Genomic DNA, 25129 nt, shown 5'->3' with positions numbered 1-25129 from the left:
TTTTCATCACGTTCTAGGGAAATACAGAATTTCTAACTGAAGGCAGCTCATCTTTTTTGCTATATCAGATTTGTTTGTGAGCAATGCTTCAAGCACATTAAATCTCTGGGCTTCATTGAATAAATAACTGTGGATAAAAGAGATGTTTTGTGGGGCATCTTGCCTGAGCGTAGGCTCCATAGGCTCCAAACTGCAGGGCCATAGGGTTGAAGATGCCCATCTGACCAGCCATCTGCTGCATGCGGCGGATGGTGCGCTCCTTATCCGTGTCGGCGAACTTCACCACCAGACTGGATGAAGCACCCTGTGCACCCACCCATCCATCCACCCACCCACACACACACACACGCGCACACACACATTCCAGGCAGTACATGTTAGTGGGTACTGATAGACACATGACTTGTATCTGCACTTGCACACACATACACACGTATGCTCTCCTGCCAAAGCAATGGCCTCTGAGCCATAGCTGGCGCCTACTGCCCTGAAATAGTTAGTATGGATCATATTTAAGGGATAAATTTCCTTACTGGGATTAATAAAGTATAACTTAACTTTAAGAAGGTAATTAAGCGCTATGTGACTCATCTCACTATGTGACTCACCTCTCGCACATAAATCTACACACTCACACAGTTATGGTGTACTCACAGGCATTGTCTGGCTGCCATGTAGTGCACTGATGGCTGCCTGAGCTTCAGCATGAGAGGAGTATTTTACAAATGCACAGCCTAAAGAGAAACAGAGATGGGGGGGGATTGGGGGTGTGTGTGAATACAGCATCACAGTAAACCATTGACAGGACAATTTATTTGTTTTTTTCACTATGGGATAAGTTTCCTAGAGCATTACAGCAGCAAACATTTAGTAAGCAAAGCCATCTCTCCTGAAGAGGCTTGCATGTTGATCGACACTCAATAAGTGGACTAAACATGCCACTCTGACACCGTTAACAACTTTGGGATCCTCTGATGGGGCTTAAAACGCCACAGCATTCTGGTGTCGCTTACTATTGACAAGCCCTGTTGATAAATTTGAATGATCAAGTTCCCAGTAATTATTGAGCTAAAGCCCACTTAGCCGAGTAAGCTGGCTGATGAGGCTTTGTTAATGGAGCTTCACGGAGGAATCAGAACGATCAAGCCCACTGTAATCATCAGGCTTAGTTATCATCGGGTGTCATTGATTGGCTGCTAAGCCCACTGATGAACTTCATGCAATGAACTTGTGTAGCATAACATTTTAAAAGGACACTTTCTTTGGTGTGACATGAAGCCTAGTGGTAAATAAAGATGTTGGCTTGTTTTTTATACATATATATATGTATAGAATCTGTGGTTGATATCTCTCATCTCTGTGGGCAAAGCTTCAAAATGGCATTTACTGTTGAAATTTACAAAATATACAGCATTCTTATCTAACCTTTCCTCTGATGATTGTGAAACTCTACATGGAGTGTTAAAGGAGAACTTTACAAAGTCATCAACTTTATAAGGCCAAATCAGATCATTTTTGTACAGTAGCCTGTGAAGTAGTCTGCCGGCTCAAAGTCATAAACAGCAACAAACTCACCTTTGCTGTTTCCGTCAGGACCTCTGAGGATGGTGCATTCCTCGATGCTGCCGAAGGACTCGAAAAGGCGCCGCACATCATCTTCTGACTGCTGCTTGTTGAGCATGCCCACAAAGAGCTTTCTATCTTCTAAAAGGAAAAAGAACAGGCCATGATGAGAGGATCAGGGTTGCGTTTTGATAATCTACATAAAAAAGTGCTATGTTCACTGACCGAGAAGCATTTTTGCTCTTCGTCAGTCACACACATTAAGTGTGACCACTTACAGTACGTTTTATGCAACCATTTGTAGATCATATTTGGGTTTATATTAAGTTATTGGCCTGAAGCTGTTCGATTATGCAAAAAATTTGGGCTGAGTACCAATCATTTTTACTGAGCTCATAGTCATTCATAGGTGCTCAGCCTGATTTGGAAAACGTCAACAAAGCAGTAACAATAAAATTAAAATTAAAATGTACAACAAGTCACTGACACATGGCAATAATTTTATGAAATAAAGCTACAACATATGGAATTTGAAATTTGCTAACATTAATGAGAAATTTCAGTGGCACTAATTAAGCAGTCTTCATTGAACAATTTGTTTTCTATATGGCACTGCTGTGCAGCAACTGTTCTCCTGGTGTGGCATGTTTGTCCTCGCATATATTTTAATTACCATAAGTTACAGAGCAGTTTTTGAACATCTGGTCTTCCATTTATTAATAATATGTTCCATGTGTGTCTCCATTACAAATTTATAGTGGAAGATGAGTTCATGATCAAGCCAAGAAAACCTTTTTCAGTGCAGTCAGGGCGCTATGGGAACACGGTTGGCACTGCGCCTTCAGCATGAACTCTGTGTACGGACCGCTCACGGTTTCATAGTTTGTCTGATGGTAATAACACAATGCTCACTCACATCATATTTAATACTACTTGCTCGATGTGTGTCTGGAATAAACGTGTTTACAACAATGAGCGTGAAATGTCTTTGTGATGGGAGCAAAAGTAGTAAAAAAAAAAAAGAAAGTATTTCTCTCGCCATCGGACTTAACTGCCAACCTGTTTGGCTTAGAGTTGTGGAGTAGCTCAGAATTTTAGATAAGAGGCTAATATGATACTCCACTCTTCATGAGTGTGCAGTGAGTGAACGTTGTGGTTTTACAGTTATTACATCTGAAGCTCCGCATTGTCTGAACTGTCCATTTTTTGTGCCAAACTGCACATAGAAACTAGAAAACAAAGAGAGGCCAACCTTTCTGTTTATTTATTTATGCAAGCCAGTCACACTGGTAATTTTAGTTATTCACCAGTCTTTTCGCACACTGTTATGTCCTGCATTTCTCCCTTTTTTCCTCACAATTTATACTGGACAGCTCTCACTACTGTCCTTGTATCTGTTAACAGAAAAGCTCAGTAACAAAGCTTCTTAGTGGACACTGCAGGTACCCAAACCAGCTAGAGGACTCGCTGATGTAACAACAAGAACAGGATCCCTCACTGGATTCCCATTTTCATCTGTGATAACTGGTTCTTTTCCCCCAGTGTACCATAGAGAAGAATAAAATACTTTCTCTGGTTAACTTTAGACATTGTATGTGCTAAATGAATCCCTTGTAGGCCATTTGATCTGGTCTTCCATTTTTATTCTACCACATTTTATGTTTACAAACACTATATAGACAAAAGTGTTGGGACACCTTGCCATTACACCAACAGAGACTTTAATGACATCACATTCTAAATACACAGACAGTTTTGCAGCTATAACAGCTTCCACTCTACTGGGAATGCTTTCCACAAGATTTTGGAGCGTTTCTGTGGGAATTTTTTTGCCCACTCATGCAGTAGAGCAATAGTGAGGCACTGATGTTGGACAAAAAGGCCTGGCTTGCAATCTCCATTCCAGTTCTTCCCAAAGGTGTTGCATGGGGTTGAGGTCATGCGCGTTGCCAGAGTAGTAAAATCTCACATTTAACTTTTTAACAAAAACAATGGTAATGCATTAACTTGGATTGATAATATCGAGGAAAGATTTTGTATTTCTCTACTCTGAAGTGTTGTGACATAGTTTTTAACTCCAACAGAAGCGCATGCACATTCTGCATTCTGTGTGTCTGTGCACATCAGTGTGCATGTGCAGCAGCAGATAAACTATAATGCACATGCAGCTATCCATGTATCAGAATGTGGTTTTAAGGTATAGTAACACGATGCAACAGAAGTAAGTTTTTAAATGGAATCATGACCTTATTCTAACTAAAATATTATTGGATGACTTTTGTAGATGAAGCAGAGACAGGAGAGATGAGGATGGGGCAGGTAACATCTAGCTGTATCGGGTGATAAACAAGCTAGCTATCCAATGTAATGTTACTTGCAAGCGACGCTGTTCTATAAGCATGAATTATTATTGTGGAATTTCGAAGAATGCAAATGTACAAGAAAGTTCAGTGACTTGAGTCAGGTTTATGGACTCAAGTTAATGAACTTGATGGTCTTTATGGACTTTGCTTTGTGCACTGGGGCACAGTCATGCTGGAATGGAAAAGTGCCTTCCCCAAACTGTTACCACAAAGTTGGAAGCACAGCATTGACCAAAATGTCTTGGTATGCTGAAACATTAAGATTTCCCTTCACTGGAAGTGAGAGGCCGAGTCCAACCCCTGCAAAACAACGCCATGAAAAGGCATGTCTGGATACTTTTGTCTATATAGTGTAGTTTTGAATGCATTATCTGTAAAAACAAAAACAAAAAGGCAACACCTACACACAGGTATTAAACAAGACAGACATGTTGGTGTGTCTGAGCCTCTCCCGGGTGCTCTGCTTACATATCAACAACACATTTGGTTGTTGTTAGTGTTAAGTATGCATCACAAACAGGATGCTAGTGCCTGTTGCTCAATAATGAGGCAGCAATAATTATATGTGAAAGCAATAAATTAGACATAAATAAATATTATAAAACAGAAAACAACAAGAAATATGCATAAATCAAAGGTTATGGTGGATCCTGCAGACAACTACATGAGAGGACTACACTGGAAAGCGCTAATAGTCACTGCAAAAACAATGGTGAAGTTACTTTAACTGCTGTCAAGTCACACAGCACCACTTTTATACATGCGTCGTTCTTTTTCTCATTTATGAATACACAGCATAGCAACCAGTCTTTTGTGCATAGAAACTGCTGTCCTCTTTTATCTCTGATTTAAAATGTACATTTTAGAACATCAGGTGTTCTAAAAGTCTCAAAACAGGCACATAACCTAAACCAAATCACTCTTTTCTAATTAGTCTACCAACTTTTATGGCGTCAGATGGAATTGCAGGATGATATAATCAGACACAAATTCTACATGTATGGGTTTTAATGAAACATAGCCAGCTTCAGTTCATTATTCACTATGACAGTGTGATTGAGTCACTCAGTAAGTGTTTGAGGGAAATTGTGCGGCAGACGGTGAAAGTGTGTTAGTGCACAACAGTAGCAAACGTGTCAGTGTCCAAGGCCGTCTGCTATTACTTTACACGGGAGCTGAAGCTCTGTGGAAATGGATGTATATGTTGGGAAATTAATGAGCCTCAGTGCAATTGCCTCTGAATTCGCTCAACAAATTAACATTTGTGTAGGTGTGTGTGTGTGTGTGTGTGTGTGCATGAGAGAGAGAGAGAGAGAGAGAGAGAGAGAGAGAGAGAGAGAGAGAGAGAGAGAGAGAGAGCGAGAGAGAGAGAGCGTGCATGCATGCATGCTTAGGGTCCATTCCCCACTGCCTGTGCCTGACAGGGTGTCCTTGCCGAGTCAACAAGACTAATCTGCGGTCTGGCCTTGCACTGGGGAGTGTGTGTGTGTTTGTGTATGTGTGTCGGTGGGGGGGGTTGTTTACAAGAGTGAAGTGCATATCAGGCGTGGAGGACACACACATATGCACACACATACTCACACTCAAATTTTGAAATGTTCGGCCCGCCCATGCCTTCTGTCACACGCATACATACACACACACACATTCACAGTACACACATCACTGATGGACAAAGCACAAAGCCTGGAAGGCACCAACCCAACATTACATCTTTCTTTGGGAGACTAGTGTTAACACACACACACAGTCATGTTCCATTACTTTTGGGGACATTAAATAGACTTACATCACCACCTAACCACAATAAGCAACATTATTTACCTAATGCTAACCCCCGTGTTAACCTAAGCCGAACCCCAGCCTAACCTTAAAGCAAGTCTTCACCCTGATATTTAATGATTTACCTTGTGGGGACTTGAATTTTCTCCCCATTCATAAGGCAGGTCCTCACAGTGTGACTGTGTAAACAGATTTTTGTCTCCACAACAAGAGTAATATGCATCCACACACACACACACATACATACATACACACACACACACACACACGCTCACACTATTCAGCTAGAGAACAAATCAATATACACCAGAGTGTCAACAACGATGTAAAGCTCTCTATCTCTGTCTCACACACACACACACACACACACACACACAATATGACTATTACTCCCTGTAACAGTAGGCAGGAGTATTACAAAGTAATTTCGCTTTTTATTTTACCAAAAATAAATATTGCAGTCCACTGCATATGTTAAAAGTACTGGTAGTAAAAGTACTCTCACTGCTGTCCTAAAGGCAAAACATGACTTCCAACCTTGTTGTCTTGTGTACCTTATTAAAAAATATGGTGAAGCAAGCTCCTGATTACAGTTCAGCTGTCCGTGAGTTGTTAGGACTTCCATCAAAAAGTCTTTTTTTTTCATCTGAAATTATCAGATGGTTTCATTTAAATGATCACCTGAGGTGCAAAGAGGACAGTGATCAATTATTTTACAAAGATTAGAGAATAGTCCAAAATAAAACAAATCTGTACAGCAGAACATGTTTTTTCTTCTTCCCTACCCCATGAATCTTCTCACAATCCCCCAGATTTATTTTGTAACCCACTGATGGGGATTTGGCCCTTAGGTGGAGAACAACTGGATTAAACTACCTAACTTTATATGAAATGTTTAAAAGTAGCCCCAGCACCACCGGCTGCAACATTAAAACACTGCTTAAATCGATGCATCACAGTCTAATGATTCAATATATAATAATGCACTATCAGTCAAGGTGACATTTTCCTGCTGCAGGATTACTTTTCCTTTTGATGCTTAAAGTACATTTTACTGATAATAATTCTGTTTTTTTTTTTTTTTTACATCAGTAAATCCAGGACTCTCACTTGTAATGGCATATTTTCACTGTATTGTACTGGTACTTATCCTTAGGGAAAGCATCTGAGTGCTTCCTCCACTGTGATTGAAAATGTAACAACCTGACAGCACAGCGTAGCTTTGCATTCACGCCTGAGAAAAAAAAAAAAAAATCATCCAGGAGACAGAAAAAGAAAAAAAGACACAGACACAAAAATAATCTTGGGAAAAAGTGTGTGAAGAATAGATGGGGAGAATAGAAACAGGAAGAGGACATACATACAGGCAAAGACAGACCCAAATAACAGACAGGGCTATGGACGTCCCGCATTGCCCTCACTTTGCTTCCTCACGCTGGGCGCTTGCCTCTGTTCCCTCCCGCTCCATCAATCATACTCAGAGCACTACCAAACTAAATAGAAGAGGATGTCGCGCAATCTCTCTTCCTTTCTTTACAGGCTAACACCTCTATATCAGTCCTTATGCTTCTCTCTGCCATCAGCCTTCAACTCCTTGCATGCTCTGTCCCCCCCCACCCCTTTCTCTCTTTCCTTTTTTTTTTTTTTTTCCTGTGGCTGAAGAAGCGCTCTGGTGCCAATTATATTAACAACTGCAAAGTTTGAAAGACTCCGGCCGAAAACTGTGAAACTGCATCAATCTTCTCTTGTACAGTCCATTGATTGATGTCAGGAGCAGGTCACTGCATGTCTAGACATAGAAAATGCACTTTAAGCTGTCTTAGATGTCAATACGCCATGACACACACAAAATACCAGACTAGATATCCATGTCCATCCACACAGATTTGTTGTTTGAATCTACAGTTCGTTTGACACGAGTCAAACAGGATTCCCTTTGTCACAGGCGGCATTATTAAAGGCGTTTGACAAAGAAAGTGACCCCGCTCTCTCTTCAATCATGACATGATACACATGTTTCTGTGTACGTGTGTGCATGTGCATGCATCAGTGCATATGACGAAACTCCAAGAAAGGGGCTGGAGGATGCGGCAGCCAGGGAGAGCACTGTTTACATAATGTGTTCTGAATACTGTAGGGTCCGGCTAGCCCGCACTGTCAGCCTGCGTCGAGGTACAGGGCATCGTCTAATGGGACAGATAATGGTGAGGCTGATACGCGCAGGCAGCATGTTTGTAGGGCTGGAACAAAAGAAGGAAGATAGCAAGGGCAGGGGATGGGTGGTGGTGGTGGGGGTGTAGGAAGGAAGGGCACGCAGTACCTCCTCGACTCTCACTGTCTGCTGGCTTCACCTGGATTGGTCTGTTCATCTGTGACAGAGACAGAAAGAGGAGCAAAGAGAGGGCAAAAATATAGAAAAAGAAGAAAGAAAGGGAGGGAAACAAGAGACAAAGAAGCCAGTAAGCATCATGTTCTCATGTAATAGTTCATGCCCCCCACCCCAAAGTAAAAAAAATTTTTAGAATCACTCAGCCAAATTGCGGGTAAAGTGTATTGAAAATCTCCAAAGCTGTAGCACTTAGAGCCATTGGGGGAATAGCTGGTTGGGAATATGGGTTGGAAATATTATTTGATCTGAGATGAAAGGAGAGAGAAGGGTTGGAAAGGGGGATAAGCAGAGGGATGAAGGGAGCGATAGAAAAAGGGATGGAGGGAAGATGGTGGAGAGGTAACGCTGGGTCAGTAGAGCTACTGTGATTGTGTGTCCTCTCTGTGGGCGCTTCTGGATGCTTAAGCGCCATCATTATGTGGTCCGTGTGTCTTGACTGTGTATGACTTTTTGCATTCAACCTGTATACACACACACATAGTATGCATGATTTTCCAAACTCCTAAGTATTTTGTAACTCCATTACAACATGTTTTAGCTTTATGCACAAGCCTATACACACAAGTCCACACACACACACACTTTCTGTCCCCCAGTGAGACCTTTCCGCCGTGTGTCCGCTGAGGCCCTCCTTTCATTTCACTCCTGCCTGTCAAACCTTCCCTCTCCGCCTCGCCACCCTGCTAAACGCTCGCCGCCAATCAATTTTTAATAATGCCAATCGCCGTGCTGCCAGGAGGAATGAGAGCAGAGGAGAGGAGAAGAGAGGATGAAAGAGGAGGAGGGAAAGGTCAAGGTTCGGTGCAGCATCAGTGTTTTGGTAAATGTCATTAAATTTTTCTTTTAAGTTTGCTGATATAGTCATCATCTTAATGAATCTTGGGGCTCTCAAATGCTTCACCAAAGGCAAAACCTTTGAGCATGAGGACACAGTGTTGAGACGCAAACACAATTAATGTTCGGACCTTCACCCTCTTCATGCGTTTTTCCGTTGCTAATATTAAATCACATCATTCTCCATAACACTTATTTAAAATGGAGTTACCCATTCCCTCCTCTCCCTCGTCTCCTCCCTCTCTTTGACAGCCAAGAGAACCCTACTAATGTTTTTAATGCGCTGTGATGCATTATTTATCAGACTGGCTGTTGATATGGAAAAAAGATGAGAGAGGATAAAGAAATTGGGGAACGGAAAAAAGGGAGTTAAAAATTTGTGAAAAACAAATGTGAAAGAGACAAAGAAGGAAGTGAATTTAAAACAAAATTGCTAGAATTTGGCAAGGATGAAACCAAACATGTTGAGAAAGAAAAGAAATTAGTCAAAAACTGTAAACAGTAAAAAAGAAGAGTTGTTGGTTTGAGAAATTAGAAAAAAAGAAGTGGGGGGGGGGGGGGAAAGAAGAGAGACAGGGAGGAATGAGGAAAAGAGGACATAGGGGGAGATGGGGACATAGATCAGAACATGGGACAAGGTCAGCCCAGCGGTCCCAAGGGGCCTATAAGCCTGCATACATATGAGCGTATTTACCGTGACCCATACAAATGGTGTGGCCTCAATCTGACCTAATTGTGTTCCACCTCCACTGGTTTTATATGCAAGCACCGGTCTTAACCTGCACAGTATATGATGGCACTCACCCTCTGAGGTTATGTTTAATTTCCCTGCCCTTAATTTCCCTCTGCACTGAGGGTTGGGCTCAAAATGAATTGGCTTGGCTTTATGTTTTACTTTTTAAAAGCGTAAAACCCTCCCTAATGCTATTAATATTTTCTTTGGACTCTGCCCCATAAAATCTCAAAATGCTGTAACACTGTTGATGTTGTGACAATGACAAAACTTCCATAATGCACGTCATCTTTTTGACATAAATGTTGTTTATATAACGAATCTTACAGGAGGCTGAAATGAAATATAAACATGGGATTACGCTACATTCCCCTTTCTTATTCCTCACCCTCTAATAATTTCCATACTGTCCCTAATGTTGTCATAACATTTATTTTAGTTATGAGATAAAAAAAAAACACTGTGCTTCATGATTTCTTTATAATGTTCATTCTTAGCATCTACAATCCCATGAACTAGCTTCACAGATAAATCAGTGAGTCTCTCAATTTGTCATCTCTACTTTAACAGCAACGCAGACCGTCCACTCATTAATTTTTAGAATACAGTTCAAAAATAATGTTATGTGGTTAAACAATTATTTCCAAAAGCTGATGGGCTCTCTATCAGTGGCTTCCATTATCCCAGACCCATAAACTGCTTCAAGGTCAGTTTTATCATCCTGCTCATAATAGGGTGAGTTAGCAAAGTCCCACTGGACAGCTGATCCCAAAACAGTTGTTAAAACCAGACGCTGACTTGCATGGATAGCTCCCCTCGGATGTCTGCGGTGGTGTTAGCCAAAGCCAGATGGCATCATTGAGCAGCAGAAGCAGAACAGTGCACAGACTATACGACAAGCTCTCTTTAGCCTAATACCAGTATGAGGAAGAAAATACTGTCTACATGTACTGAGAGGCAGACATACATACATATATGAACGTAAAACCACAAACGAGCACGAGAGGACAGGCTTACTAGACATGCACGCCTATACACTCACGCTCTGCTCATGCACAGATGTGCAAAATCACACATAAGCCTACGCACTGAAGCATGCATGGAAACATACAACAGGATACAAATAAGCACACGCAATAGATATGTTAATGCGTCCTTGTGAGTCAACATGTGCTGTAAATTGGCTCATCTCTCACCATGCACACCTAATACCTTTGCATGTCTCCTCAGCCTTGTACTGTAGTTTGAATGCGGCCGCCTACTTATCCACGTACATGCCTTTAAAAAAACACAAGTGAGTGCACGCACACATGCATGCACACACACGCAAAACACACACAGGCTAAGATCCATTGTTGCTGAAAGTCCACCTCAGCAGCCTTGTGTTAAAGTGGCCTTGGTGTACCACATGATCGACAGCTCACAAAGAACTGCAGCTACACAAATGCATGGGCACACCCACCCACATACACACAGCCTTGCTACACTCCTCTGTTGATTATGTAACTCAATGACAGCGCTCTGCCTCAGTGCTGCCATAGATTCCCTGCTAAGTAGAAGCTGAGGGAATACATGGTCTGCATGCAGTCTGTGCTGTACCAAACTGGTGAGTCATTCTTCTGAATCAGTCCAGTAAGTCCTGAATGTCTAGTGAGGCCTACAAGATTATAGCTCAAAAACAGAGTGGGACTCCAGTTTGCTATATTGGATTCTACCTTGAAATGGGGCAAAATTGAAGTCCTTGATCTGAGTTTTGCTGCTTACCGTATTGATTTCACTGCGTGCAAACCACAGAAATGAAGTTACAAAAACACTGTTACGATGACAACTCTATGGGATTTCTATCCATTGAATTCCTCTATAATACCTTGTTATGTCAAATGTGCTTCAAATACAGTTTATTACAAGTTGCTCAAGCTAGTGCGAGGGCCCGCATCTGAAATCGCACACAAACTAACACATGCACGCACAGCTCACAGTCACTCACACTCCCATCATTGTCTGCGAAAAAGAATATTGAAAGTATACTTTACGAAACTCGGGAGAGGAGGTAGGATTTTCTCATTTTCACCCCTGTCTAGCAGATGTGTTTTTGCAAGAGAGAGTGGAGCCGTGCAGGCCAGGTCATTTCATTATCACAGTGAGAAAGCACTCCGTGAAACTCTCTCAGGGAAGCAAGGAAGGCTGCCTTTATCATATTCCTCTTCCACTATTGTCAAAACTTGCTCTATTTTGCATTCTGCAGCTGAAGGCCCTTTTTTCTTTTGCTTTCCAGTCACTTTCATTCCGTCTCCGTCCCATTTGAATGCTGAGGGGTTTATTTTTTTCTGCTTTCTTTTCATACATATATTTACTGATTCTTTCCTGTGCTGTAAATGAAATAAAGTGTCTGAAAGGAAGCAGCTCCAGATGTTGAGATTCTCTGCAGGAGAACACAGGGTCTAAAGTGTAACCAAATACTGATATTCATGCTGTCATCCACTGGCACTCGACCTGGACCCGCCTTGGAAAGTAGGATCTCGGCATGCGCAGCGTTCATCTTGGGATGGAAACATGCCAGTGGAAACATTAGCTGAACAAATATGGTTATAATCCTGAGATGCTTTTGGGAAATGGGGGCCTTGTACACAGGGAGAAAAACCTCAGTGGCAAGATCATGTGAAAAACTCGAAACATTTAGCAGGTACATACTTGATATCGCCGGTGGTCACAAAGAGGACAGCCTATTTTAAACATATTGATTTTGCAACCTCTTGAGCCACAGAAGTATTTTACATCTGGAGCAAAAGCGCAGCTCACACCCTTCCACCACACCGCTGGAGACTGCAGAGAGAAGAGCCGTAATGTGACTAATGGAACTGGAATCATCTTGTGTTTTGAATTTTATTTTCCCCATGGCACAAGATGTGTTCATCAGGAACGAAATTCGGGTCAGTCAGTCAAATAGCTTCGCCTCACCTCATACTCAGTGATCGTCTCTGCAAGTTCACAAGCTAATCTCGATATGCTATATGAATATGTCTTTGAAGCCAAAAAAGACACTCAGCAGACAGAGCTAAATGAGCAGCTGTTGTTGTATACAATACTAAAGTTGTGATTTTATTAAATGTACCCAGTGTTAGCAACATGCTAAGTCAGTGGTGCTGAATAATTGAAATGTAGTTAATGCATTTCTTAACTGTAAATATTTCTTAAGTATCACAATTCAATCAGTCAATTCATTCAATGCCAGTATATCACCATGCACTAATTTTTAAGTCGTTTAACTGTAGACGGTTCGGTAAAATTCATGACAGGAGGAAGACACGCATGCACAACTGTAGCTACACTATGTTTTTGTCACTTTGGCCAAATGTAACCAAAGTGCATTTAATTTAATTTTGCACACTATGGAAAAACTTTGCTCTTTTATCCTTAAATTTTCATAATTGTCTACATTTTATTAATTGTAACTTTGGATGAATCTTTAAATCCAGCTTGTGTTCTGTATCAGGTTTAATCTCCGCTGATCGACACGTTTTCCTTCCCCTGTAGTTCTTTACAGACAAACGAAGATGGGCAATCTGTTTCACGTCAGATCACGAATGAAAGGACTATTTTGTGACAACGGGCTGGTGTGGCCCAGTTGTTTGACCTGGGAGTGAACGGCATTCTGCAGTCAGGCTGAATGGACAGGAGCAAAATAAATGTTTTAAAAAAAAGCATCCAGATGAATTATGCATCCAGATGGCACAGACTCTGCTTTCTTTGGCTGTAACAAGGCAGCACTGAGGTGGCTACTAGAACAACAACGTAGCTGCAGTATGCATTACCGCAAATTAGACATTGGCTCTCATTTATCAATATTTCCTTATGTTCAAAATGTTGCAAGTTGATGAAGCACTGCACCAACTCTGAACAACAACACGCATGCAAAATATTTGGACGCAAAATGGATTTTATGGCATAAGTCTGAAGATACTTAACAGCGACTGATCTACTTGAAAGGCAAGAGTTGCATGTTAAATTCCCCCAAACACAACAAATATAATCCAAAAGCAATTCAACATTAAGCTCTCTCTGTCCTAACCCTGGAATCCCTCTCAGAGCAACTATGTGAATGAAAATTGCAGCCACCATCTTTCCCGGGCCTGTTTCTAAATGCTGCTGCTCGCTCTGGTGGTGCTGCTGTCCCAGTAGTGTCTACCAAGATCACTACGTCTCCACAAAGGCAGATGAAAGGAAAACATACAGAGATCACAAAAGGAGGCAAGCCTCTCTGTCCGACCCTCTGATCATCCCTGATTCCTTCATCAACATAGCTTTTACACGTCGTTCAAGCATACACACGAAAATGAAAAGAGCAAATGATAGACAGGCATACATACAGGAAACACACACACACACACACACACACATCCAAATCAGATTCATCAAAGAGTGAGGAAGATTCATCCTTGACCTTGGGATCAGTGCGCGTGACAGAATAATTTCAATTTATTCTCGTCCTGATTAAATTTCATTTGCGCACTAACTAGCTCTGAAAATACTTTGTCCAACTTTGTGAAGACCTGCTGTCGAAAAACTAGTTACAAAACACAGACATTTTAAAAGCTGTAAGTTATCACACACCCCCACTCCTCCTCCTCCTCTCCTTTTCTCTTTTGCCTGCAGTCGGTTGAGAACAGCAATGCTTTTCTCACATCCATTGTTTGATCCATTTCACACCAGCCCACCTCTTCTTTATCTCCTCCTGTTTTCTCCTTCTTTCACTGGCAAGCAGCCTGAACGCTCACAGTAGTGGGATGGCTTTGGAGCAGTTTTGAATGAGAGGTTAAAATGCAAATGTAGTGCTCGTTCCGATTTCCTTTCTATTCTTGCTCCACATCTTATTATTTTCCCTCGTTCGTCTTCTTCCTTTTCTTCCATGCGAATTTGTTGTAGAGTAAATGAGTGTGAATGTGAAAAGTATTTTTTTTGTCCAGAGTGAGTTAATGCATAAAAACAGTGTTTCCCCCCTTCCCTCGTTTCCCTCCATCTTTTTAGTGTTGTACATGGATAAGAATCGACATGGAATGAGACGAGACAGCGTTTATGCTTCCTGCGAATACTTTAATAGGAATCGACGGTTGAGAATTCTGTTGTCACACTGTAACTCGATAGAAAAAGCACATCATCTGCACCCCCAAATGATTTTACCCTGTCAAAACCTGTTATAGCTTCACACTTGCCCGTGACATGCGCATGTACATATGCTACGCCCTCATGCACTAAAGACTCATGTGCAAATGAGATGCACACGCACAGATGTGCACACAATCGGCCTCTTTCTCACATATACATCAAACACGTCGAGTATTCCATTTTGCACATGTACAAATGTTTGATTTCGTTGCTTTTGACACAAGGCATCAAGTCTGACTCTTTCGTAAGCCCTGAACACAGACTGATTATCGCACCACAGCTTGATCCATCACAAAAAGAGGCACTGCAAATAGAGGACAGTGCCGGGGTGAGAAACAAATAGGCTGCAGAGCACACACACACACACACACTCAACACAACCCCTTGCGATAGTTACATAATTAGACGTACAGCACCTTGGCAATCAACAACTCTGATGTTTCCATGGGGACTATAGCTTTGACTATAAAAAGAAAGAATCTATATGTGGAGGCGGTTGAGGGCGGAGGTGCGGAGCGAAGGCAGCGCGAGAAAGAAAGAGGAGAAGACATGGAGAAAGAAAAAGTGTGAGAAAATTGGTGTGAGAGAAGTGAAGGTGTCGCTGAGGGGCTGAGCAGCTCTCTGTTTATGTGCGAGCGTGCGTGTGTGTGCACAGTGCACCTGCATGTGTGAGATTAGAGGTGTTCAAACCTTCACCGTGTGCACCAAGTGTGTGCATGTACGTGTGCTACCGTGTACATAAGCTAGCAGGAGAGGAAAAAACTGACAAGGACAAAATGTGATAGAGTTGGTTAGTAAGTGAGAGGAAGAGGAAGAAAAAAGAAAAAAAAAAGCTAACTAGAGATAGGGACAATTTTCAGCCTTTCTCTCCCTCCCACTCTCTAAGCTGACTGCGTTGCCTGAGCTTTGCAGCATATAGCGAAGATTAGGCCGGACGAGAAAGCCATAAATTTTACTTTTCTCTTTGCAGAGGTGAGCATAAATCACAGCTGGTACTGACGTGCCATCACTGGGTTTTTGCTCTCCACTTACATAATGGATAATAATGATAAAAAAAAAACAAGATCAAAAGCTGTCATATTCTGAACCAGGCAGACTGCTTTCACTTCCATCCCCACACAACTTTTGTCCTCCTCTCCAGCCACCACTGAGGTACAGAGACGATGAGTGGGTTTTCACATAATTGGGAGTATTCATGAGCTGCATATTGCTGGACTGTGTGCATGTGCGTGTGTGCGTGTGTGTGAAGAAGTGAGGGCTGACTTGAAAGGCCTGTGCATATGAAAGATACCTCACAGCATATGCAAATGTAAATATAGACACAAATAGCAGCATGGGCAAGAAAAAAAAACATGAATGTATTCAGCGAGGAAATGCTACCATGTTCATGTTTCAGTATGCACAGAATTGGGCACATGCACGCCTGTGCACTTTCTTGCACACACACACTTACAAAAACACACTCTTGATTCTGTCTCATGAGGTTAGGGGGTAAGGAGATGGTGTTGTAATGAGCTGTCACTCACAATAGCCTGCCCTTGCATTGGAAAGAAGGAGGCAGAGACACAGTTATGAAAAACTAAATTTATATAGAAGTCATGTGAGAGGCTACAGAAGTAAAAAAGAAAAAAAAAGAAAAAGAAGGAATATGACCACGCTTAGTCAGCCAAATTTGAAATAAACATTTGTCTCTCTCCATTTCAGCCGTCCTTCCACACTGAATGCTTGTCCACATTCCAAACCAGCAGTGTGCAAAAATGTGGACATGCTAACATATCAGTGTAATGCTGTGTGTAGAATTTAAACGAGAGAATTTATGAGGTGCGATCAGATCACCTTTCTATGCTCATTCACTTGTCTGACAACAGAAAGGAAAAAATATGGAAATGAAAACTAATGAATTGTGAGTTTGGCTGTGTCAAAGTGATCATGGAGAGCTGCAGCGAGCAAGAGAAAGAATTAAAGGAATAGTTTGACATTTTGCAACAACATGCGGTTTAACAGGGTTATGAAGTCATCATCGTGAGGTTGCCAGGCAACCAGTGGAGACCGAAGGAATTTCATTCTCCTGACAAAGAAATAGTCTGGCAAACAATCCCTCATAAAAGCACAACTTGGTTTTACCCTTTGGTTTTTGTATAGATTAACAAACAAGATGTATGTGGGAATTAGTGAGCTTTAAAGGCAAGCAGATTTTACTAACGTTTGACAGCTCTAGTCTTTATGCTGAGCAAAGCTAACTTTTGTATACACTTACTGGACAAACATGAAGGTGGCATCGAAATTCTTATTGGGAGAATTTCCCAAAATGTTTTAAATAACTGGGACCCTCTCTTTCCAATGTGAACAGTTGAAACAGTAGAATTATCGCATTCACAAAGTAATGTGCATTCACATATTCACTTGGCCAGCACAGCTGAGTTGAACTTTTTTCCCCGGATGACCCTGTGTTTTTTTTTGCCGAAACCGTCTGCACTGGCGCTGGCGTATCTACATCGATGCGGTGGTCTCACTGAAATCAATGACATGGCGATAGTGTGGATGCAGTCTGAGTGGACAGAAAAAGAAAAGAGGGACATAAAGGAAGAGCGAGGGTGGTGCAAACAGAAACAAAGAGTGAAGTGTCATGCATGTCTGTACTGTCCAGCTAAACCCCTGCAAGGGCTTTGATGCAGTACATAACCTCGATACTTCCCTGCTCTCTGTTCTGCTCTGAAATGACAGGAGGGTTTGACAAGAGCCAGACAGACAGATGAGAGATCAGCTCTCCTCTCTCTCCACACACACGACTTTTCTTGCCTGCATATTTCCATCAAATAATCACTGATTCCACACTCCCTGCCTGATTAAATATAGAAAAGGCAGGAAGAGAGGAAGAGGAGAGAAAGAGATGAGCGTCAGGAACAGAGCAGATCGAGGAGTAAGAGTGGAGGAGGAGGAGTAAGAACGAAGTGCTACAGTCAAATCTGCCTGTGAGGCTCCGCCAAAGAAACAACAGGGAGTTTTTCAGTAAGACAGCTCTATTGGCTTCCAGCTAGAGCCCAGGTGGGCGATGTGAATGTTCTCTCACTCCCACACACTTAAGAGTCAAAAATATGCACAGCACGTGATCGCATGCAGTATACACATACGTGGATGCGAGCGCTGATGTTTGCATGTACTGTAAAAGCCTGCCTACACATGAGGAATGCACACACACACACACACACACACAAACGTCAGCGACAAAACACACTCAGGGCCGAGGATGAATCTTTTGTCTTTGTCAAGCATGAAGGACGCAGTGGCCAAAATGTCAATCTATGACTCATCTTTGTCTCTTATTACTCTCATCTATCGCTATATTCAAAATGATGGCTCCAGTTATTCAGGGGCCTGTAATAATGTCAAAAGCTCGCTCCCTCTGCAGTTCCACATAGAAGCAAAAGGCAAAAGGAGACTGAGGAGGAAGAAAGATTGAATTGGTGGCCATGAAAGTGAATACAGCACTGCAAAATAAATTGAACTTTAGTTACAACATGAAACGCTCACTCTCTGTATTTTCTTTTAGCTCTCCATTAAGGTTCCTTTCGTTCTTTCTTTCTCTTTGTCTTTTTCTGTCTTTCTTTCATCGTTTACAGCTGTTTCATTTGTCAGCTCCCTTTGGTTCTTTCCTCCTGCAAAACCGAGGGTTTAGCTGAGGATAAGAAGGAGAGAGTTGAAAAAAAGTGTGAGAGGGAGTTTTAAGTAGCAGCAACAGAGCAGCAGGTTCCTTCCTGGGGGAAGTGAGAAAGAGGGGAGGAGAAGGGAATACGATTTCATTATTAATGGAGGAAAAGTTCCTTCAAATTGAACCTGTAAAGTATCTCCTGCTGCCTTTTCTTGCTTACAGAGGGAGGCTGAGACAGGAAGACAAAGGGTGAGGACCTGAACGAAAAAGGGGTGAAGAAAATGGTCGGGTAACATAATTAAATTATTTTCTTGCCATAGTTTTGTGTAACTTGGCAGGTTTTATTATTTTACTTTCATTTATTGTGCAGTCAAACCAAGATGTCAAAGTAGTTTTGGTTTTTGAAGGCATCATGAATAGACATTTTAAAAGGTAGCCTAATATCAAGACTAAGAGAAATAACTAATAATTTAAAAAATAATCTTTTTAATCTTACAAATAAAAAGTTAAAGTCATAAACAACAACAACATTAATGCACTTAGCTAAGCAATGGTGCATTTGCTTAGCTAAGTGCATTAATGTTTTGTTGCTGCAGGCTTACTTGGTCTGGTTTGAAAAATGGCTTAAAGCCATTCACCATTTCATTCAATAAACATGTTGTATGTTGTTATTGAATGATGAAACTGATGTGGTAATATGTGATACCACTGAAATATAATGTGGCAGTCTCACAAGTACAGAAAGATCATTAAGTCTGCAAGCTGATTCAGTAATTTCAGTTACACAGCAATGTATGTCTAAAGTTGATTAGCATTAGCCACCGTTAGCTACTTTTGGTCATACCACACTAAGGCTGTAGCAGCAAAACTTCTGAGTGTACCCGAATTAGCAACAACATATTTTATTTTTTAAGAATTCAACATTTTATACTCTCACTTTATAATGTCTGTATGCCAAACGTTTCTTTCCATCGCTGAGTAAATTTAACTATTCCCCCACTGCATGGCATCAGAGGGTTTTTTCTTTTTTGTTGTTGTTGTTGTTGCTGTTTTTGAGCGGAGCAGCGTCTGCTCACATGCCATCCTCCCTTGGTATTAATTTCAGTCCTATGCTTTGATGTACTTTGCAGGAACCGAGCCAAAAGACTGCAGTTTTTCATATTTATCTCATCTTGTGAAACAGATCCCCTTTACATCTGGCACTAAATGACTCAAATGGACTTGGAGTTTGTCCAGACTGTGCTTAACCACATAAAAGTGCACATGCAAATTCACCCAAGATACAGTCAAATAGGTGATGCAAACACTTCAGGCATTTTGTCACAATAATGCAATGCAAAGATGTAAATCCAATAAGCTTTAAATTCAAATATAACTACATGCTGTGTACAGAAATGCTATAGTGAAATGTTCTGAATTTCTTGGTTTTTCTGGAATTTGTGCTTCCCTTTGTATTTAAAAACATCTAACCTGTCAGGAGCCCACACCGCTGATATGAACAGTAATTGCTGGTTATATGAAACACAATTTTGAAATTATGAAAAATGCATGTATCATTAAAACTTTCCACAGACTTGAATAGTTAGGTGCTTTGTAAGAATGAAAGTTGCCAGGCTGGATACCTGCTTCTGCTGAGGGAGAGGGCAGATCCATTCAGCGTGGAACATGGAGATGCATTTTAATACAGGATAATATTTCTAAATCAAAGCACCACACGGTAGAACTCATTGGATGCTTTGGTTGTGAATGATGAAATCAGGAGTTACATCCACAGCACGTTCCAATTGTCAGACGGCCACCTTAAACATCCAACCACTCTGAAAACTTCCCTCGGGATATCCCATATGTCAGGGGTAATGTTTTACGTTGTGTGAGCTAAAGTTAAAGCGCTTATGCAACTCTGCGGTGGAACAGCCTTTATTTTCATTACCTGTCAGGATAGGTATTATGTCATTCTTATGACAGCGCTGGCCAATATGTCAGCCTCTTTAGGCTGAGTGCATCCATCTGTGTTACTATATATCTGACTGTAATATCTTGCTGGCTGTTGGCCAACTGAAACTTGGTCTGCCAGGGTTGCTACTGTATCTCACCGTATCTCTCCAGCTCTGTCCTCTACCCTCATCGCCCCCATGGATCTAAAAATATTGAAAATAGTGATAGGAAAGCAGATGCTCCAGCCAACTTTTTGCATCCTTTAAAATCCATGAAAAGAACTGACCATTTGTATACTTCCAAGAATTTCTGTGAAGACCGGGATCCAAATCTATAACTAAATGCACGAGTTTGTACTTTCAGTGGCTGCAAAGACATTTTGCAAAAAAGAAATCTATAGACATCAAGTGAATACTCTCATGGAGGAGTGCCTGGGAATGCTGAGGCAGAATGACTGATTTCAGGCGATAGTTTCTCCCCTGCAGAGTTAAGAGGGCCCACTGGCCCTTGGGAGCAGCCTGTCACAACTAGAGAAACTCCTGCTGGAGCCACTCTGTTGAGGTTTTCAGCCGCCTCCCAGGGGGTCCCCACCACCACTTACCCGTTGAAACAAAAATCAATGGCTTAATGATCCAAAACAGGAAATAGAATGAGAAAAAAAGAAAGTCCCTAAAACAACAAAATGTCTTTTGGCAAGGGACATTCTGTCCTGGGCCTTCATTTGTTTTGTTTGTGTGTGTGTGTGTGTGTGTGTGTGTGTGTGTGTGTGTGTGTGTGTGTGTGTGTGTGTGTGTGTGTGTGTGTTGAGGGAAATTTGCCGGGACGGTAAGTGAGTATATATGTGTGTCTGCGTACATGCACACATGGCTTTGAGAGAGTGAGCTTACCCTAGCTTAGTGGCGCAAAACATATTGATTTATTGATTGCCTGTTTCACCCTCGCTCTCTCTCTCTCCCTCTCTCTCTCTCCCCCCCCCCCCCCCTCTCAGCCTGTTGTAAAGGCTCCGGGGACTTGAGACTGCAGCAGGGACTGAAAAAGTCACGTGAGGTCGGGAGAGATGGAGGAGGAGAGAGAGTCAGAGAAGGAGAGAAAGAGACAGAAAGCGAGGGAGGGGTGTCCCATCTGAGAGTTGATCCAGCAGCCTTTTAGCCAAGGCCCCTACATCATTCAGATTTATGAACTAAGGTCACGACCAAATCAAAACCTTGACCTATCTGCGAGGATGCCGATTTATAAGCACCTTGTAGTGGGGAGTGGTGGGGACTTGGCAGGAGCAAGTATTCCTCTCCTTGGCCCTGCTTCCCTGTGGAGAGAGCTGGATCAGGGCTAGAGGAGAGGCTGGCTGTAATTTGTGATTAGCAGACAGGTTGTGCTTTATGATATACTACACACTGCCGGTGCAACTCCCAGTTCAAAAGAATGTCACTGTCCCATGCCATATACAGTAAAGCTTGCTGTCTCACTAAAGCACATCGGCCTGGAGGAGGTCAAGTTCTAACCCTGCATAGTAGGCCTTCTGAGACCTGCTAAGTCACATTGGCTGTAGCTGTTAGCATGCTAGCAGGAAACCCTTATAAGTCCAGCTGAGTAGCCTCAAGCAAACACCTAAACATTACCACAAATTATCTCTGCGACATAGTGGCACTTAATGGGCCTAGGTGCATATGCTTAAGAGGGGAAAATGGCATCAAGTGTGCTGTATAGCTAACAGAAACATGTGTCACCATCGATTTGTACCCCCTCCAGTTGCTTATGACAAGCATCCCCAATGTTAGTGCAATGTCCCTTCCTAAACCTGGTCTCTCCATAAATAATGGACAGGATGAAATACGAGTCCCCATTCAACAGTCCTTCATTTCCCACTCCCAGGGACACCCGTGACAAAGAAACATTTGCTGCTTTTTTTTGTCCCTTGCAGAACAAAAACAAGGGATGCAAAGAAATTAACCAAAGTGAATTCCCGCACAGACATTAAGAAACAGTGAATAAAAAAGAAGAAATCCACTAGGAAAGAAAGTGCAAAGACTCCTAGAGAGGAACAAAAACTACAGTAGGTCTTTCCATTTTCCCCCTCACCAGTTGCCTCCTAGTTGTCATGACGACTACTTATCCCGGGGACGTTGCTGGTCGGTGCTGTCCCCGCCAGAGGCAGCTGGGAAATCAGGTAGGGGAGGGCCACAAAGACCGAGGCCGTTCTATTCTTAAATACACAGCATTAGGCAAATGCAATTACAAACCCGAGGAGGGCCAGAGTCTAATCTAATAAAGTAGAGGTGGTCCATGTGGTGAAAGCCTGCCACTTGCCTGAGATGGCACGCCTAGTCACAGAGCGCCACGGCCCCCCTGTGGTACAAACTCACCCTTTGCCATGTGAAATACTGGAAGAGACTCGAAGTATGACTTTTACAAAATGCACAGCAAGACCAGTCATATTATCTTTAGTTCAAACCCACCAACTGAAACGATTCACTGGGACTAAACTTTCCATAACAGCCTATATGGGATACATTCCATCAAGTACAATCATGCATATAGCATATGCCATCGTGGTTTTTCATCATATATGTCTGATTTCGTGCACTTTAAAACATAATTTCTGCAGCATCGTGTTTGCCTAAGATGGTGAGTCAAACAAAATCTGTCTACTCAGAGGGGTTAAAGAGTCCAATTGAGTCTTGGATGTCAGCTCATCAGACCCAGCCAACTCACTCAGATTACAAATGAGAGGATCTGATGATGTCGACTGCGGCCAAATTCCTCTAATTAAAATCACAATGGCTGAAAACACTGCAACACTGGTTTGTCTTTGCTGAGGGACGCCCACTTTGCCCTTATTAAAGGAAATCTGGAGAGGAAAGGTTAATAGCACAGAGCTCTGTAATACAAGTACTGGTCTAATCCTATTAAGTATAATGCAGTTGTGGGACAGTGGTTTATACATATATGTCACATATGTGAAAGTGGTACAGTGCTGCTTCATGTTACTTTTACTTTGTATTACTTTCTGTTACACTTTCTGTAATTGTCGATTACACTCTCCCTCCGCTTTGAGTAAGTGTGCAGGAGATTTATGTTCTTCCCATTGCTCAATAAAATCAAAGAACAGGGAATACTGCTCCTGCAGAAAGACAACTTTTGTGCAATTTCTCATTTGAGCTGCAGTACTTAAGTGAATACCCCTATCAACTGACAGAAAGAAAATTAATTATGATGAAAATAAATCATTAGGTGGTAGTGGGGGGTATAACTTATGATTTATTTAGCTTCAATTTAACACCCAGAAGGGGTGATAATCGTTATATTGAAAATAGGACAATAGTCAGTATAACTGAAAGCAATAATAACATTCCTGGATAACATAAAACACACATAACAAAGAGAAGCTACTGATTATGTTGAAATATTGAAGTCCACGAGGTAGGGAAAAAATACTACCCATAAACTCACTTTCTCTTTCACATAAGCTACACATTAATGTGGTGCTATTTAGTGTGCCCACACGGGATCTCAGCGGTGATGTGAAACAATTATTTCTGTCTGGTCCAGACACCTAAAGCTTAAACAATCAGCCAAGTTTTGGTTGAGTTAGAGGGGTAAATTTAAATCAGAAATCACCATTCTGGATTGACTGTTAACTGATAAACAGACAGGCTTTTATTATGTGTTTCAGATGTACTCTGTGCCTGGGAGACTTGCATGTAATTTATCAAACAAGCTTACTGGCATGGAAGAGTGGCTTGCTTGTCATCCGAAGCCCACCTTGCATACAATCAGTAAAATGTGCCTCTCTTCTTTATGTGTATGCCTTTCTGACATGATAACAGAAATAATGAGGAAAGACAGAACAGTTTAAGAGCACCACCCTGCATGAAACTGCAGACATGTGCTTTTACACTGGGACTCTGCACTTGAAGAGAAATGTAGCCATTCCCTTCCAGATTGCCAGTTTCTGACAAGTCCTGATTGAGATGTTAGGTTTCTGATTTCTTCAATAGGCAGCAGGTGACCTTTGATGTGCAGATCTAGCTTTAAGTTAATCCTCTTTCTCAGGAGTATCAAGATTTTTGATTGTCTTTGAACCATCTCTGCATGAACAGAGTTTAGTCATCAGCATACAATTATATCACTGTGTCATAAACACTGTTTCCTTTTATATTCAATTGTCGTTGGCCCCCTACTACTGCTGGCATACATCCTGTCCTTCCTTTAGTGTGAATAGTGTATGTACTGTGTCACCTCTAAGTTCTCACGGTTAAGTGCAGTGCACACAGAAAACCACAGTATACGTAGTAGCTTAATTATTTGCCCAGAGACTCAGGGACCAACAAGTACTCATGTGCTGGAATAATAACGTCTGACCGCAGGTTTTCTGTGTGTCAGTTAGATCGTGGATGTAGTGCTTCATATAAGCACAGCATATACTAAAACAATGAAAGTCTTGTTTTGGCACCGGGTCCCAATACTATACTATACTATACTGGGCCGCAACATAAGCTAACAAGGCTGGACTAGTTTTACTTACTATATACTGTAGTCTGCAAATTCCTATAAATTTTTCAAACTTAACAAATTTGGTGCAGCTAATAATTCAGACTTGACGACACCAAAATCTTATCCTTTTCAGGGAGTTTTTTTTTTTTTTTTTTTTTTTGCAATATGTTTAGATGGTCTGCACTGTGTACTGTTCTAAATATTAAAATGTCTATCAAATATGATAT

At 41.7% G+C, this 25129-nt stretch overlaps 1 protein-coding gene across 4 annotated transcripts in view; it reads right to left on the bottom strand.

Annotated features, from left to right (window-relative positions):
* celf4 (CUGBP, Elav-like family member 4) overlaps positions 1-25129 on the bottom strand; it is a 78496-nt gene that overhangs the window by 10441 nt on the left and 42926 nt on the right. For 3 of the 4 annotated variants that reach the window (XM_046384404.1, XM_046384407.1, XM_046384405.1), the window contains exons 3-6: positions 8029-8077; positions 1576-1704; positions 655-734; positions 164-304 (exon numbers count right to left, since the gene is read on the bottom strand). In XM_046384404.1, coding sequence (XP_046240360.1) covers positions 164-304; positions 655-734; positions 1576-1704; positions 8029-8077 — 399 coding nt within the window. The remainder of the gene's footprint in view (positions 1-163; positions 305-654; positions 735-1575; positions 1705-8028; positions 8078-25129) is intronic. The other variant, XM_046384406.1, reaches the window with a different exon arrangement.

The sequence above is a fragment of the Scatophagus argus genome, chromosome 3, assembly GCF_020382885.2.
Source record: "Scatophagus argus isolate fScaArg1 chromosome 3, fScaArg1.pri, whole genome shotgun sequence".
NCBI lineage: Eukaryota > Metazoa > Chordata > Actinopteri > Scatophagidae > Scatophagus > Scatophagus argus.
The sequence above is the reverse complement of the archived record's forward strand: the minus strand, read 5'-3'. Positions and strand labels throughout refer to the sequence as shown.